Here is a 12,641-nt window from a genome sequence, read left to right as displayed (position 1 = left end):
TTGCTTCCTCAAGCTGAAGTGCCCTGGTTAGTCCACGTGTTGCTATTTTTAGCTGTTCCTTAGCCTTTGGGGATCTGTGATTCTGCCATTCTCTTCTTAGTCTTCGTTTTTCAAGTACTAGCTGTTCGATTTCGCGAGTTGTCTTGGTATGATTTGTCATTTTGTGTGTGTCTGAAGGAGTAGAGGCCTTGGCTGCAGCAACAAGATTTTTCTCCATCAATTCGGTCAGGCGATCAATATCCTCATGGGTAGATACTGTTTGAGTTGGTACCATGTGAGTACAAACATATTTCGTGTACCTTGCCCAGTTGGTCCTGTTGCCTGTCAGCCTGTAGGTGTGCTCAGTTATATGTGGTCGATGCCTGTGGGCAAGTAAAACTGGTGAGTGATCTAATGATAGTTCTGCAAGTGACTCAGCCGTAATATTATTTCTAGGGATCTTTCTTATTATTGCGAAGTCAATGAGATCCGGGAGCTTATTTGGATCTGCTGGCCAGTATGTAGGCCTACCCGGAGTGACATAATCGATCTTATTTCGAGGCTTAATGAGCGCGTTGTAAAGTTGTTTACCCTTTGGGTTTAAAAGGCGTGAACCCCAGTGCGTGTGCTTGGCATTGTAGTCACCAGCCGCTATAAATCGCTCACCGAGTGAGTTGAAAAATTCCAAGAATTGGTCCTCAGAAACTGCAAAACGAGGTGGGCAGTAGACTGCGGCCAGAGTGACGGGGCCGATGCTAGCTTATGGTAGTGGATTGCAGGTAGTCCGTTTCAGTTCTATTATGAAGGTGGTGTTTGATGCGACCTCTGATAAGTATGCCAGTGCCGCCATGGGCTTTTCCGTCCGGATGGTTAGTGGCGTAGAATAGGTATCCTGGAACATGGAAGTTGTGCTTGTCTGTTAGATGTGTCTCGGAGAGGAGCATGACGTCAATATTTTTTTCGGATAGGAACTGGGCAACTTCGAGTTTATGCCGTGAAACGCCATTCGCGTTCCACATAGATATTTGAAGTGGAGACATTATGTTGATTTTGATGACACGAGAAGCTGTATCAGCATATTTTGGTTTCGCATAAGCTCTTGCATTGTGGTTTGCATGAATGTCATAAATTCTTTTAGGGTTTGCTGGAGTGAGATCATCATCGTTTTAATGCCAGTTGATATATGCTGCGTTTGATCGTTCGAAGTAGTTATTTCCTTTTCTTCCCGCGTAGTAGTTGACTTTTGTGTTATTGGATTTACGCTTTTAATTCCCGATCTTAAGGCAGTAGCGAAGGAAACGCTAAGATTGGTACGATGTGTAGGAAGGGGTGCCGTGTAAGAGGGGCCCGATTGTGGCGCAGTGTGACTGATGTGTGTGGCCTGAGCTCGTGTTGATTCTCCGTGTTAGTTAAGACGTTTCTTTAGTTCCTTATATACTACACAGCCACGCCAATTCGCTGTGTGACTTCCTCCGCAGTTGCTGCACATTTTAACAGAGCTGTCTTCCTTGTTCTTATGACAGTTCGCTGTGCTGTGGGCTTCACTACAGACTACGCAGATAGAGTTCAGTGTACAGTAAGCCTTAGTGTGGCCATATTCTTGGCAGTTAGTGCACTGCACTGGGCGGTTGCGCTTGTGTGGCTCTTCTACTGTGATACGCCGATGCAATAGGAGCTGTAACTTGTAGATTGGGTGAACTTCATTTTTTTTTAGTACCTTGCTCTCTGGCTCCAACTCGATTTTGAACATTGTTTGTGGTTCCTTAATTTTGTTAAGTATGTTAATGACCATTTTTGCATTAAAGTTCTTTTCCTTGAGCGCTTCTACGATTTCAGTGGTCGAAACAGTTGCCTCAATCCCTTTGAGAACAACCTGTAGGCCCCTTGCGCTTTTTAGTTGGTATGTATAAAAGTTTTTTCCTGCATCGTCCAGAAATTTGGTTAGGATACGATAGCTAGCCTCGGTGTGAGTTTGAACTTTTGTTTTATAAATGTTCCCTTTTCTTAGGGGGATTATGTAGAACGAGTTTTCTCCTATTAATGTCGCTATTTTTTTCACTAAGGCACTTTTCGCGAATGTATATTGGAGGAGGCTTAACCTTCTTAGGTTCCTCTTTGGATGGCTCTGCCGTTTGTACACTTTCATCAGTAGAATTTGCCAGAAGCTCAAATCTGTTGGTGTTTGCTGGCGTTTTATTAGTGACATCGTCTCGTGTAATTTTTGCCTTATTTTCGGATAGTTGGTTTTTATTATTTTGAAGGCTGAGTTTTCTTTTAATTGTTATGTAGCGATCCATTCCAGTCTGTATGGTCGACCCGGCGTTCTTGTTTATGTTTTGGTTTTCTGCTAGCACAGCAGAACCGTTAAGTTGCGTTTTTGTTTTGATCGCTGGCTCAGGGCGAGCAAGTACTTGCGTCGACGAAATTGAGCGAGCCGATGATACCGTTCCAGTTGTTGTTGTGATTGCAGTTGCAGTGGTTGTTGTTGTCACAGTACTAGTCACCGTAGGAAAGCGTAAAGAAATTTCGCAAGTGTTTGGTGCTTGCGGGTTTTGTGACGAAGCTAGTAATGAGGGAGAGCAATAACGCGCTCTTTCTTGAGTTTTTGGCAAAAGTAAATTCGTCGGGTTAGAGGTGATTGACCGCTCGCTGTCTGCAGAAGTCGCGGAGACGTATGAGAAGTACGCGTTGTTTCGTTGCAAAGAGAGCCGGCGGTCGTCTTGCTCGCGATGACGCTGAGCGCGAACGTCGTTCTGACTCATAGTTGTTTTTTTTTTTTTTGGTCTTTTGTTTGAAGATGTAAAAAAAAAAAAAAAAATTTGTTGGTTTCAAACACAGAATATGTATTCGAGTGATGGTGGATCGCACAGAGCGTCTCTTTCGCTTTCGCTTTTGATTTATTTATTTGTTTTATATTAATCACCATTCACTCAAAATTAACCGATACGGAGCTCGATTAAAAGCACGTCTTCATACGTCAACGAACGGCTACGAAGTAAAATTGAATGATTATTTTTAATTATTTGTAAAAAAAAGGTAAAAAATTTATGAAAAAATTTACAAAATACAAAATAAAATAAAACAAATTTTTTTTCTTTAAAATTTATTTATTTTTTGTTTCTAAAACATGAAATATGTACCATATTAGCATTTTCAGAGAAAACAAATGAAAAGTATTTGTCGAAATTGGATACAAATTGAGAAAACTGCCTCTAAAAACATTAATTTTCGAGTCTAAAATCTACTATCACACCATATTGTATTACCTCTTAATCGAAAAGTATTAAAACTACCTTTCATTTAAAATTAAAAATTTCATTAAAAATTATGAAAATTTCTCAACTGGTTCAAGAGTTATGATTTTAATAAAGCAAAAGTATCTAAAGTCTAAAGTATTTTCATACTCCAATCCAACTGTGTCCATTATGGTTTTCGATGAAATTGAGAGTATTTACCCTCTAGCATTAACTACTGCTTAATACTGAGTATGATTCCCGGAATCCTGTATTATGGAATGCACATTTCTAAATGGTAAACTGTGTAAAGTGTAAACTGCATAGTATTTTGCCTAACAATCCCAAACATTAGTTCTGTCTCATCTAATTCTCGCTTTCGTCCATATTTACTTAATTAGCTAACGATATTTTTCGAACGAAAGACTCCACATTAAAGGCTTATTTCCTCTCTTGGATAATAGTCTTTTTTTGCCTAAACTTTACGATTTACGATGTATTAATCACACCATTTACCAGCTGCTTAGCGCTCTACATTAATATATTTTATAGTATAATAATAATAGTTATTTACATACTTTTAGGTCGCACGTCTTGTTTAACAGTAAATTACTTGGCTTTAGGTCCCGATGCAAGACGTTTGCTGAATGGATATACTTAAGTCCACGCAATATCTGATATAAAAAGTAACAGATGTGATCATTACTAAGCCTCTGAAATGAAAGCAAATATGGTTATCATTAATACGAGGTAAAATAAATATATATATACACTGACGAGCAAAACTGTAACAAGAGTTGCATATTCTGACTTCAACGGTCAGTATCTTCTCTCCTATTTTATGTACGATAATAATCTTAGTCTTGTTTTGTTGCTACTATACTTGACTATCACTTGTGAAAATATGAAGCGATTTGATCGTTTGGAATATTTGATTTTTTTAGCTTCGTTATGCGATTTGGCATATTTTGGGTATATCGTAGCACCATTTCAGGAGGAATAGCGTACCAGACGTCCTTTGTTCTTCCCCACAGCTCCAACATTCCTCTTGGAGGGACTGCATATTTTGCCAGTGGGGATTTTACATGGCTACAAAAATTTTTTTTGGGATTAATATCATTTTTGTATGTATTTGTATGTACAGCCAAAACCATTATTGATCCGCCACCGTGCTCCACGGTTTGCTTCACGTTACTTGGTGACTGGACTGTGGGATCTCTAGTCCAATACCAAGAGCGTCCATCTGACTCGAAATTTGGTTTTTCAGGTTATATGGTCAGATGAAATCAAAATTAATCGTTTCGAGTCAGATGGACGCTCTTGGTATTGGACTAGAGATCCCACAGTCCAGTTAAATATTTAACCCCAGTGCATAACTGTAACAATTGACTTTTTTTACATTTTGCTTTGGCATATTTATTCCAAACGATCAAATCGCTTCACAAGCGATAGTCAAATATAGTAGCAACAAAACAAGACTTAGATTATTATCGTACATAAAATAGGAGAGAAGATACTGACCGTTGAAGTCAGAATATGCAACTCTTGTTACAGTTTTGCTCGTCAGTGTATATATATAGCAAAAAAGAAGAAAAAAAGCTTTAGTCTGGTGCGGAGTAAATATTTATTTGTAGAATTAAATTTGTTTGGCATATCGATGGAAATTAGAAAGGAAACTAATAGAATTAAAGAAATCAAAACAATTTTTAATATTTATATACGCCAACGGAAACATAGAACATTGTCTGGCTACTTACAAATATACATTACGCTTATATCCTATATAAAAAATAAATTACAAGGTATTTTTTAAACTTTAGTCTATAAGCTCCCCAACTAAAGCAAATGCTTGCAGCAAGAGATTAAAATAATCGCAACGCCTCATAGATGGGTAAATTTCGCGCATAAATGGTCTCCACAGTGGGTTTATTAAATGGGATCAAGGTGCAAAGACTTCTTGCTAGAATATTTATATTCATGAACCCCAAAAAAAAAATAATAACTATTAATGTTTCCGTTCAATATATCATTAACAAACATCAGCCCAGTTATTGAACGGCGATCCTCCAATGAGCAAGGACGGGAATGAGGGAACTGCAGGGACTGGAGTGCAAATTTTATAAATTTTGTCTCAGGCCGTTCAAGTCTATTGACATGAACAGTTGGCCTCAAATAATGGAAGCATATTCCACCCTAAAACGGACGAAGGGATAGTACACAGATAGACACTAGTACGGATCTCTGAACTGAATGGTATTTCGCCTAACAAACCCAAACATTGCATTAGTCTTTGGAAGAATATAATTCGAATTCCCAAAAAAATAAACTTCCAAGTCCAAAATCTCATTTAAAAGGGACAAAGGTTCATTAATTATGGAGCAAGAATAAGCACTTCTTGACAAGCATTTGCTAGTTTGTACCAAAATTGCATTTGTTTATATCTAAAGGATGTTTACTTTAAGTGCACCATTTGCAAATTCTATCCAAATCACACTGAAGCAAGAAGCTAATAGTGCTAATTGTCATATAGCTTTTGAGCTGATCTGCGTATAGCAGGTAATTAGAGAATTGTAAGGATTGTTAGAGAATGAAAAGCAAAGGCACAGATAACTACCTTGAGGAAATCCAGAAGTAGCAACCCCACCAATCTCGATAATAAGTCCTATTTGCTATATGATGTTATCCAATTTAAAACGGAACAATGATTACCAAGCTTGGAAAGTTTGGCCCGCAAAGCAAAATGACAAACTTTGTCAACGGCTTTTATGGTGTGTACACCGAATCAACCTGAGAATGGGCTTTTAAGTCAATTGCAACATCAAAGAATGTTTTTGTCGTAATACTTAACACACGTAATACTGATACTTTACTTTTGTTGTAAATGTCCATATATCTATGTGTATAATTGTATACATGAGAATGGTTTTGACATGATCATATATGTTTCTTGGTTGTATTCTTGGTCTAAACAATAGGTTATGGGCCCAGACACAAAATAATTAAATAATAGTGATTTTAAATAATAACTGTTGCAAAAGAAACTGAGTGCAAGAAGAACAACCAAAATTTGACGCCAAATTTGTGCTTGTGTAAGTGCACAAAAAAAATCAGGAACTGCTAAAGCATAGAGTGCAAAAAGAAAAAAAGAAAAAAAAAAATCAAGAAAAAAATTTGGACGCTGAATTTGAGGTTGTGTAAGTGCACACGGATTACAGAAACTACGTGCTAAAGCATAAAGTGCAAGAAGAACAAAAAAAATTAGACGCCGAAATTTATCAGACAAGGAATATGGAAAAAGGAAAACGGAATATAAAGGCATTTAACGGTGATAAGTATTCATTTTGGAATTTTCGAATTAGAGCTCTGTTAGAGGAAAATGATTTATTGGACATTATTGAGAAAGACGCAATAGAAGAGATCGATCAATGGAAAAAGAGAAACAGCAATGCTAAAAATATTATAATTGAATACTTGAGCGATTCGTTTCTTAACTTCGCCAATGCAGAGAATAATGCCAAGCAGATTTTGGAAAATCTTGATGCCATTTATGAACGTAAAAGCTTGGCTTCGCAACTTTCTGTACGGAAGAAGTTGCTGGCCAGAGAACTGCAAGAGTGCCATTTTTTGCCACCCTAATCACACTCAACAAATTTAAGTGCGGGTGACACTCACACCAGTCATCGCAGGTACTTACAAACACCCGCTCAAAATATTCGGGTGTCTGCAAACACCCTGGATCCTATGCACCCGAATCAATGCGGCACCCTACCTCGCGGGTGCCAATCACTCGCCACTCATAACGAAGGGTAGAAAAGGCAAACATGCAGAAAAAGGCAAGTGCCTTTTGTTTCGGAAACACCCGGGTGTTTCGGTAAACATATATTATGTTTTATGTTATTTAATATTGTTATGTTATGTTATTTAATAATATATATAATATATTATTTAATAATATATATAATATATTATTTAATAATACATAAGTTTGTTTTTTGTTAAGACATTAGATACATCAAAACGCAAAAACATGTGCCAGACCTTTTTCATGGGTGTTTCCATTCACCCTAAATTTTTTGAACCGACTCGCTTCTACCCATACAATTTTTATGCATACAGAAATGTCCGATCTTTGCTTGCGCGTCACTCACTCTAAACTTCATTGCACAGCTGACACCCGGGTGTTTTCGTGCAAGTACAAAAAACACCCTGGTGGCAAAACACCCGGGTATTTGTCATTGCTAAAAATATAGTGTTTCCAAACACCCGGGTGCGGAGACTCCCGGTGTTTAGCGGGTGCACTTAGGGTGCCGGTGGCTTGCTGCAGTTCTCTGTTGCTGGCATTGAAGTTAAAGGGCGATACTTGTCTTGTGAGTCATTTCCATTTTTTTGATGACTTGATAGCAGAGCTTATTGCGTCGGGTGCTAAGATAGAAGAAATGGACAAGTTATCACATTACCTTTTGATTAACTTAGAATATGAACAAATTTCGAACTATGGTGTTGCTCGAACTAACAATTGCCACAATAGAACACAGTTGGAAATGCTGAATGGTAAATAAACAGATATATTTGGTCTGACGACAGAACCAGTATCGCCAAACAATTTACATATATAAGCAGAAACTGAGATTGAAAGATGACAAACCAGAGAGAACTCTTTTGTCAAGTTCCCCGTTTATCTGATACCCGTTACTAAGCTAGTGGAAGTGCGAGGGAGAAATTTGTTTTTTTCTTTTGGCAAATCGAGAGAAATTTACAAGAGTAACAAAGTTGTGAAAAAATATTAAAAACATTTTTCAAGTGTGGGCGTGGCAGTTTTGGGCAGTTCGTGGGCGTTAGGGTGGGCGTGGCAAAACGTTTTTCTGCAAATCGATTCAAATTTAAAAAACTTATAAATATATGAAAAAATCAAAACATTTTTCAAAAGTGTGGGCGGGCAGGTTTGGGCGTTTTGTGGGGGTGGTACAAGTACAACAATTTATCGATTATTAGTACCAATAAAATCTCTCCCAGACTTAGATAAAAAGAAATGTCGTCAAAACAATTAAAAACTGTTGCCCGTTGCAAGAAATATATCTTCATTTTCAACAATAAACGGTTCATACCGTTTTAAGCCATTACCATTTGCTTTAAAACTAGCGCATAATTCCTTTCCACACCAACCACATAAGAATAAGTAAATTATAATTACAAATAAATTGTTGATCTTGAGTTTGTAAATTTATAAATGAAATTTTTAAGGGGGGAAATAGGGGTTGGAATATTACTATTCCCTTATAAAAATATCATTGGCCCTTGTATTTAAGTATTTTAATTATATATTGGTTTTGGCCACGCTAATATTATCGCCTTCCGGAAACAAGCTCTCTCTATCTGTCTTGCGTTTTGATCTCTGCTGTGTGCAGCTCGTGGTGAATGGTGTTTCAATAAGGAAAAATAAAATATAAAAGAATACAAATCATAAACATGATTTTCAATAGGTTATGGGCCGAGATTACGGTGTGTCTTAGATTGTGATATTCATTTTTGGTTTGCTTTAAGTTGTGAAAATCTACCGCATAAAGAGATCTGAATGTCTTTTTATACAAAAAATAGAAAAGGCAAAACGAAACATAAACATTTAGAATCAGAGCCCTATTCGCCGAATTAAATGTTTTAAAAGTAATTGATAAAGATATTCCGCAAAAAGTTGACGATTCCTAGGAAAAAGCAGAGCACTATAATAGAATATCTTAGTGATTCGTTTCTTAATTTTGCAACGAGCGACAACTCGGCGCAACAGATTCTTAGAAATTTAGATGTACTATCAAGGGAAAGAGTCTCGCGTCACAGTTAGCAGTTCGAAAAAGGTTATTGTCTCTGAAGCTGCCGAGTGAGATGGCACTACTTTCTCATTTTAAGACGTTCGATGAGTGAATTTCTAGCGTCGGGAGCGAAAATCGAAGAGATGGACAAATGTCTTACTTACTTTTGACCTTGCCTTTGTCATACAATGGGGTAATAACTACGATTGAGACTTTAGATTTCGTAAAGAACAGATTGCTCGATCACGAGATAAAAATTAAAAACGATAGCAGGGACACAAGTAGGAAAGTGATGAATGCAGTTGCTTATAATAACAACAATAATATGTAAAAATCATTTAAAAATAGTAACAGCGTAATTCGTAAACCATTTACGGGAAAAGGAGAATATAATATCAAGTGTCATTACTGTGGAATTAAAAAAGATTGTTATTCGTTAAAAAGAATTATAAATGATAGAAATAAAGAAAATAACAAGAAAGCAAACACAGCAACGTGTTAAATCGTTTTGAAAACAATAAGACCAAATTTTTGGATTCTGGTGCTACCATCTAAATAATGACGAAAAACTTTTTTTGGATTGCATCAACCTGGAGGCGCCTATAAAAATTGCAGTTGCCAAACATGGCGAATCTATTTTTGCAACGAAGCGTGGAATTGTTGGACTCAACAATGGAAACCAAATCTCGCCTGAAGATGTGCTCTATTGCCAGGATGTTGCAGAAAATGTAATATCTGTGAAGCGACTTCAATAGGCTTGCATGCCCGTATGTTTGGCAATACCGGTGTAAAGATATTCCAAAATGAATCTGTTGTTGCTGAAAATTCAGGTACGTTCGATACCCCGATTCTTAAATTTAAAGCCTAAATTAAATGGGAATAATAAAAAGAATGAATATCGGGTTAAGGCATGAGAGATTAGGTCACATTAGTAAAGGCAAATCTTTTTGATAAGGTTAATGCAGTTGATGAGATTTGTGAAGCATGTTAAAATGGTAAACAAGTAAAATTACGTCTGTTTGTAATATACCCCTGTTTGTAATACATAGCACTACTACTACTACATTATTTTCGTTGATCAATACACACATTATTGTTTGACATATTTAGGAAACACAAATCTGATGTTTTTACAATTTTTGGATTTAGGATTTATTATCCAAAAGTGAGGCGCATTTCAACCTTAAAATGGTTCATTTCTATATATATCTTTATAGCGACATGCGTCAATATTGTGTAGAGAAAGGGATAAGTTATCACTTGACTGTGCCGTATACACCGCAATTGAACGGCGTATCAAAAAGAATGATCAGGACAATAACTGAAAAAGATCGTAGCATGGTGAATGGTGCTTAATTAAATAAAAGCTTCTGGGGTGAGACTGTTCTGACAGCCACCTATTTAATTAATAGGATTCCAACTAGAACACTTAATAATTGTTCAAAAACCTCGTATGAGGCATGGCACAATCGAAAACCTCTTCTAAAATATTTAAAAATATTTGGCCTAACAGTGATGAAAAGTCATACAAAACTATTTGCTTATGTTGCTTATGAACCAAACAGGACGTCAATTATACGAAATTCATTGTCGCAAGAGATGTAATTGTAGATGAAATAAATATGGTTAATTCTAGAGTTGCAAAAAGTGAAATTAATATCCCGAATGAGAGTAAGAAAACTGATAAAAAAAAGTTGTGATAAAGTTAATATCCTAAATAAGAGTAAGGAATGTGATAAAAAAAAGTATTCCGAATAAGAGTAAGGCTAATGATGCAGCTTGTAAACTATATGAAAGTAAAGAAAACAATGAAATAGATATACAGAATAACAGTATGGAGAATGTTTGATTATAGAACAACCAACTGAAAGTGATGAATGTGTGTCCAGAAGAAGTGATAGGCTAAAGAACAAGCCACAAATATCGTACATGGAAGATAAAATTGATTGTTACAATTACATTTTAAATGCTCATTCTATTTTTAACGACATTCCAAGTTCGTTTGAAGAAATACAAAGTTGAAGTGAAAAATCTTTATGGGAAGCTGCTATTAAAACTCAATTGGATGCCCATAATTTAAGTAATACCTGGACAGTTACAGAAATACCTGAAATATAACGAACTAGGAATTCCAATTAGGTATAAAGCCAGGTTTGTTCCAACGGGGATTTACTCAAAAATACCAAGTAGATTACGAAGAGACTTTTGGTCCTGTAGCTAGAATTTCAAGTTTCCGATCTATGTTATCATTAGCAGTCCAATATAAATTGAAAGTACATTAAATGGATATAAAAACTGCTTTCCTAAATGGCACGTTAAAGAAGCAAATATATATGAGACTTCCTCAGGGTATTCCATTTAAAGGTGACAGTGTATGTAAATTGAATAAGGCAAATGGGCTCAAACAAGCCGCTAGGTGCTGGTTTGAAGTGTTGGTTCGTAAGATGACATCAGAGAAAAGATTTTTGTGCTTTTATATGTTGATGACGTTGTGATAGCTACAGAAAATATGGTAACAGTGAATAATTTCAAAAAGTATTTAATGGAAAAGTTTTGAATGACTGACCTAAAAGAAATACGACATTTTATTGGTATTAAGATAGAAATGCATGAAGATAAAATTTAATTGAGTCAGGCTGCGTATGTTAAAAGAATCTTAAACAAATTTAACATGGATAAATGCAATGCAGTCGGATCTCCTTTACCAAACAAACGGAATTATGAGTTACTTAACTCAGACGAAAAATGCAATGCTCCGTGTCGTAATCTTATAGGGTGTTAAATGAACATAATGCTTTGTATACGTCCGTAAATATATTAAGTCGATACAGCAGCAAAAACAACTCTGAGCTATGGCAGAGTCTTAAAGGGTTTTTAGATATTTAAAAGGACCAAGTGAAATGAAACTAGTTTTAGAAAAAATTCATCATTTGAAAATACATTAATTGGATATGTAGATTCTGATTAGGGAGGTAACGAGTTTGATAGGAAGAGTAAAACAGGGAATTCGTTAAAAATGTTTGATTGTAATCTAATATGTTGGAACACCAAGGGGCAGAACTCATTTTGAAGCTTCATCACCTGAAGCTGAGTATATGGCGTTATTTGAGGCTGTAAGAGAAGCCTTGCGGTAAAACCTCTTCTTAAAAGTATAAGCATCGATCTTAAAATCCCAATCAAAATTTACGAAGATAACAAGGATGCATTAGTATAGCCATGAATCCCTCGTCATAAACGTAGTAAACATATACACTGACGAGCAAAACTGTAACACGAGTTGTATATTCTAACTTCAACGGTCAGTATCTTCTCTCCTATTTTATGTACGATAATAATCTTAGTCTTGTTTTGTTGCTACTATATTTGACTATCGCTTGTGAAAATATGAAGCGATTTGATAATCTGGAATAAATATGCCGAAGCAAAATGTAAAAGAAGTCAAATGTTACAGTTTTGCACTGGGGTGATATATTAAACGAAAATTTTTTTTTAAATTATTTTAATAATGAGTCCACAGCCCTTTTGATTTTTTTAGCTCCGTTATGCGATTTGGCATACTTTGGGTATACCGTAGCACCATTTCAGGAGGAATAGCGTACCAGACGTCCTTTGTTCTTTCCCACAG

At 36.1% G+C, this 12,641-nt stretch overlaps 1 protein-coding gene across 4 annotated transcripts in view; it reads right to left on the bottom strand.

Moving 5' to 3' along the window:
• LOC6539147 (mitogen-activated protein kinase ERK-A) overlaps window positions 1-12,641 on the bottom strand; it is an 81,517-nt gene that overhangs the window by 31,369 nt on the left and 37,507 nt on the right. For all 4 annotated transcript variants that reach the window (XM_039371328.2, XM_039371330.1, XM_039371329.2 and 1 more), the window contains one exon: window positions 3,791-3,925. In XM_039371328.2, the coding sequence (XP_039227262.1) occupies window positions 3,791-3,925 (135 nt within the window). The remainder of the gene's footprint in view (window positions 1-3,790; window positions 3,926-12,641) is intronic.

The sequence above is a fragment of the Drosophila yakuba genome, chromosome 2L (genome assembly GCF_016746365.2).
Source record: "Drosophila yakuba strain Tai18E2 chromosome 2L, Prin_Dyak_Tai18E2_2.1, whole genome shotgun sequence".
NCBI lineage: Eukaryota > Metazoa > Arthropoda > Insecta > Diptera > Drosophilidae > Drosophila > Drosophila yakuba.
This window is presented reverse-complemented; position numbering and strand designations above follow the sequence as displayed.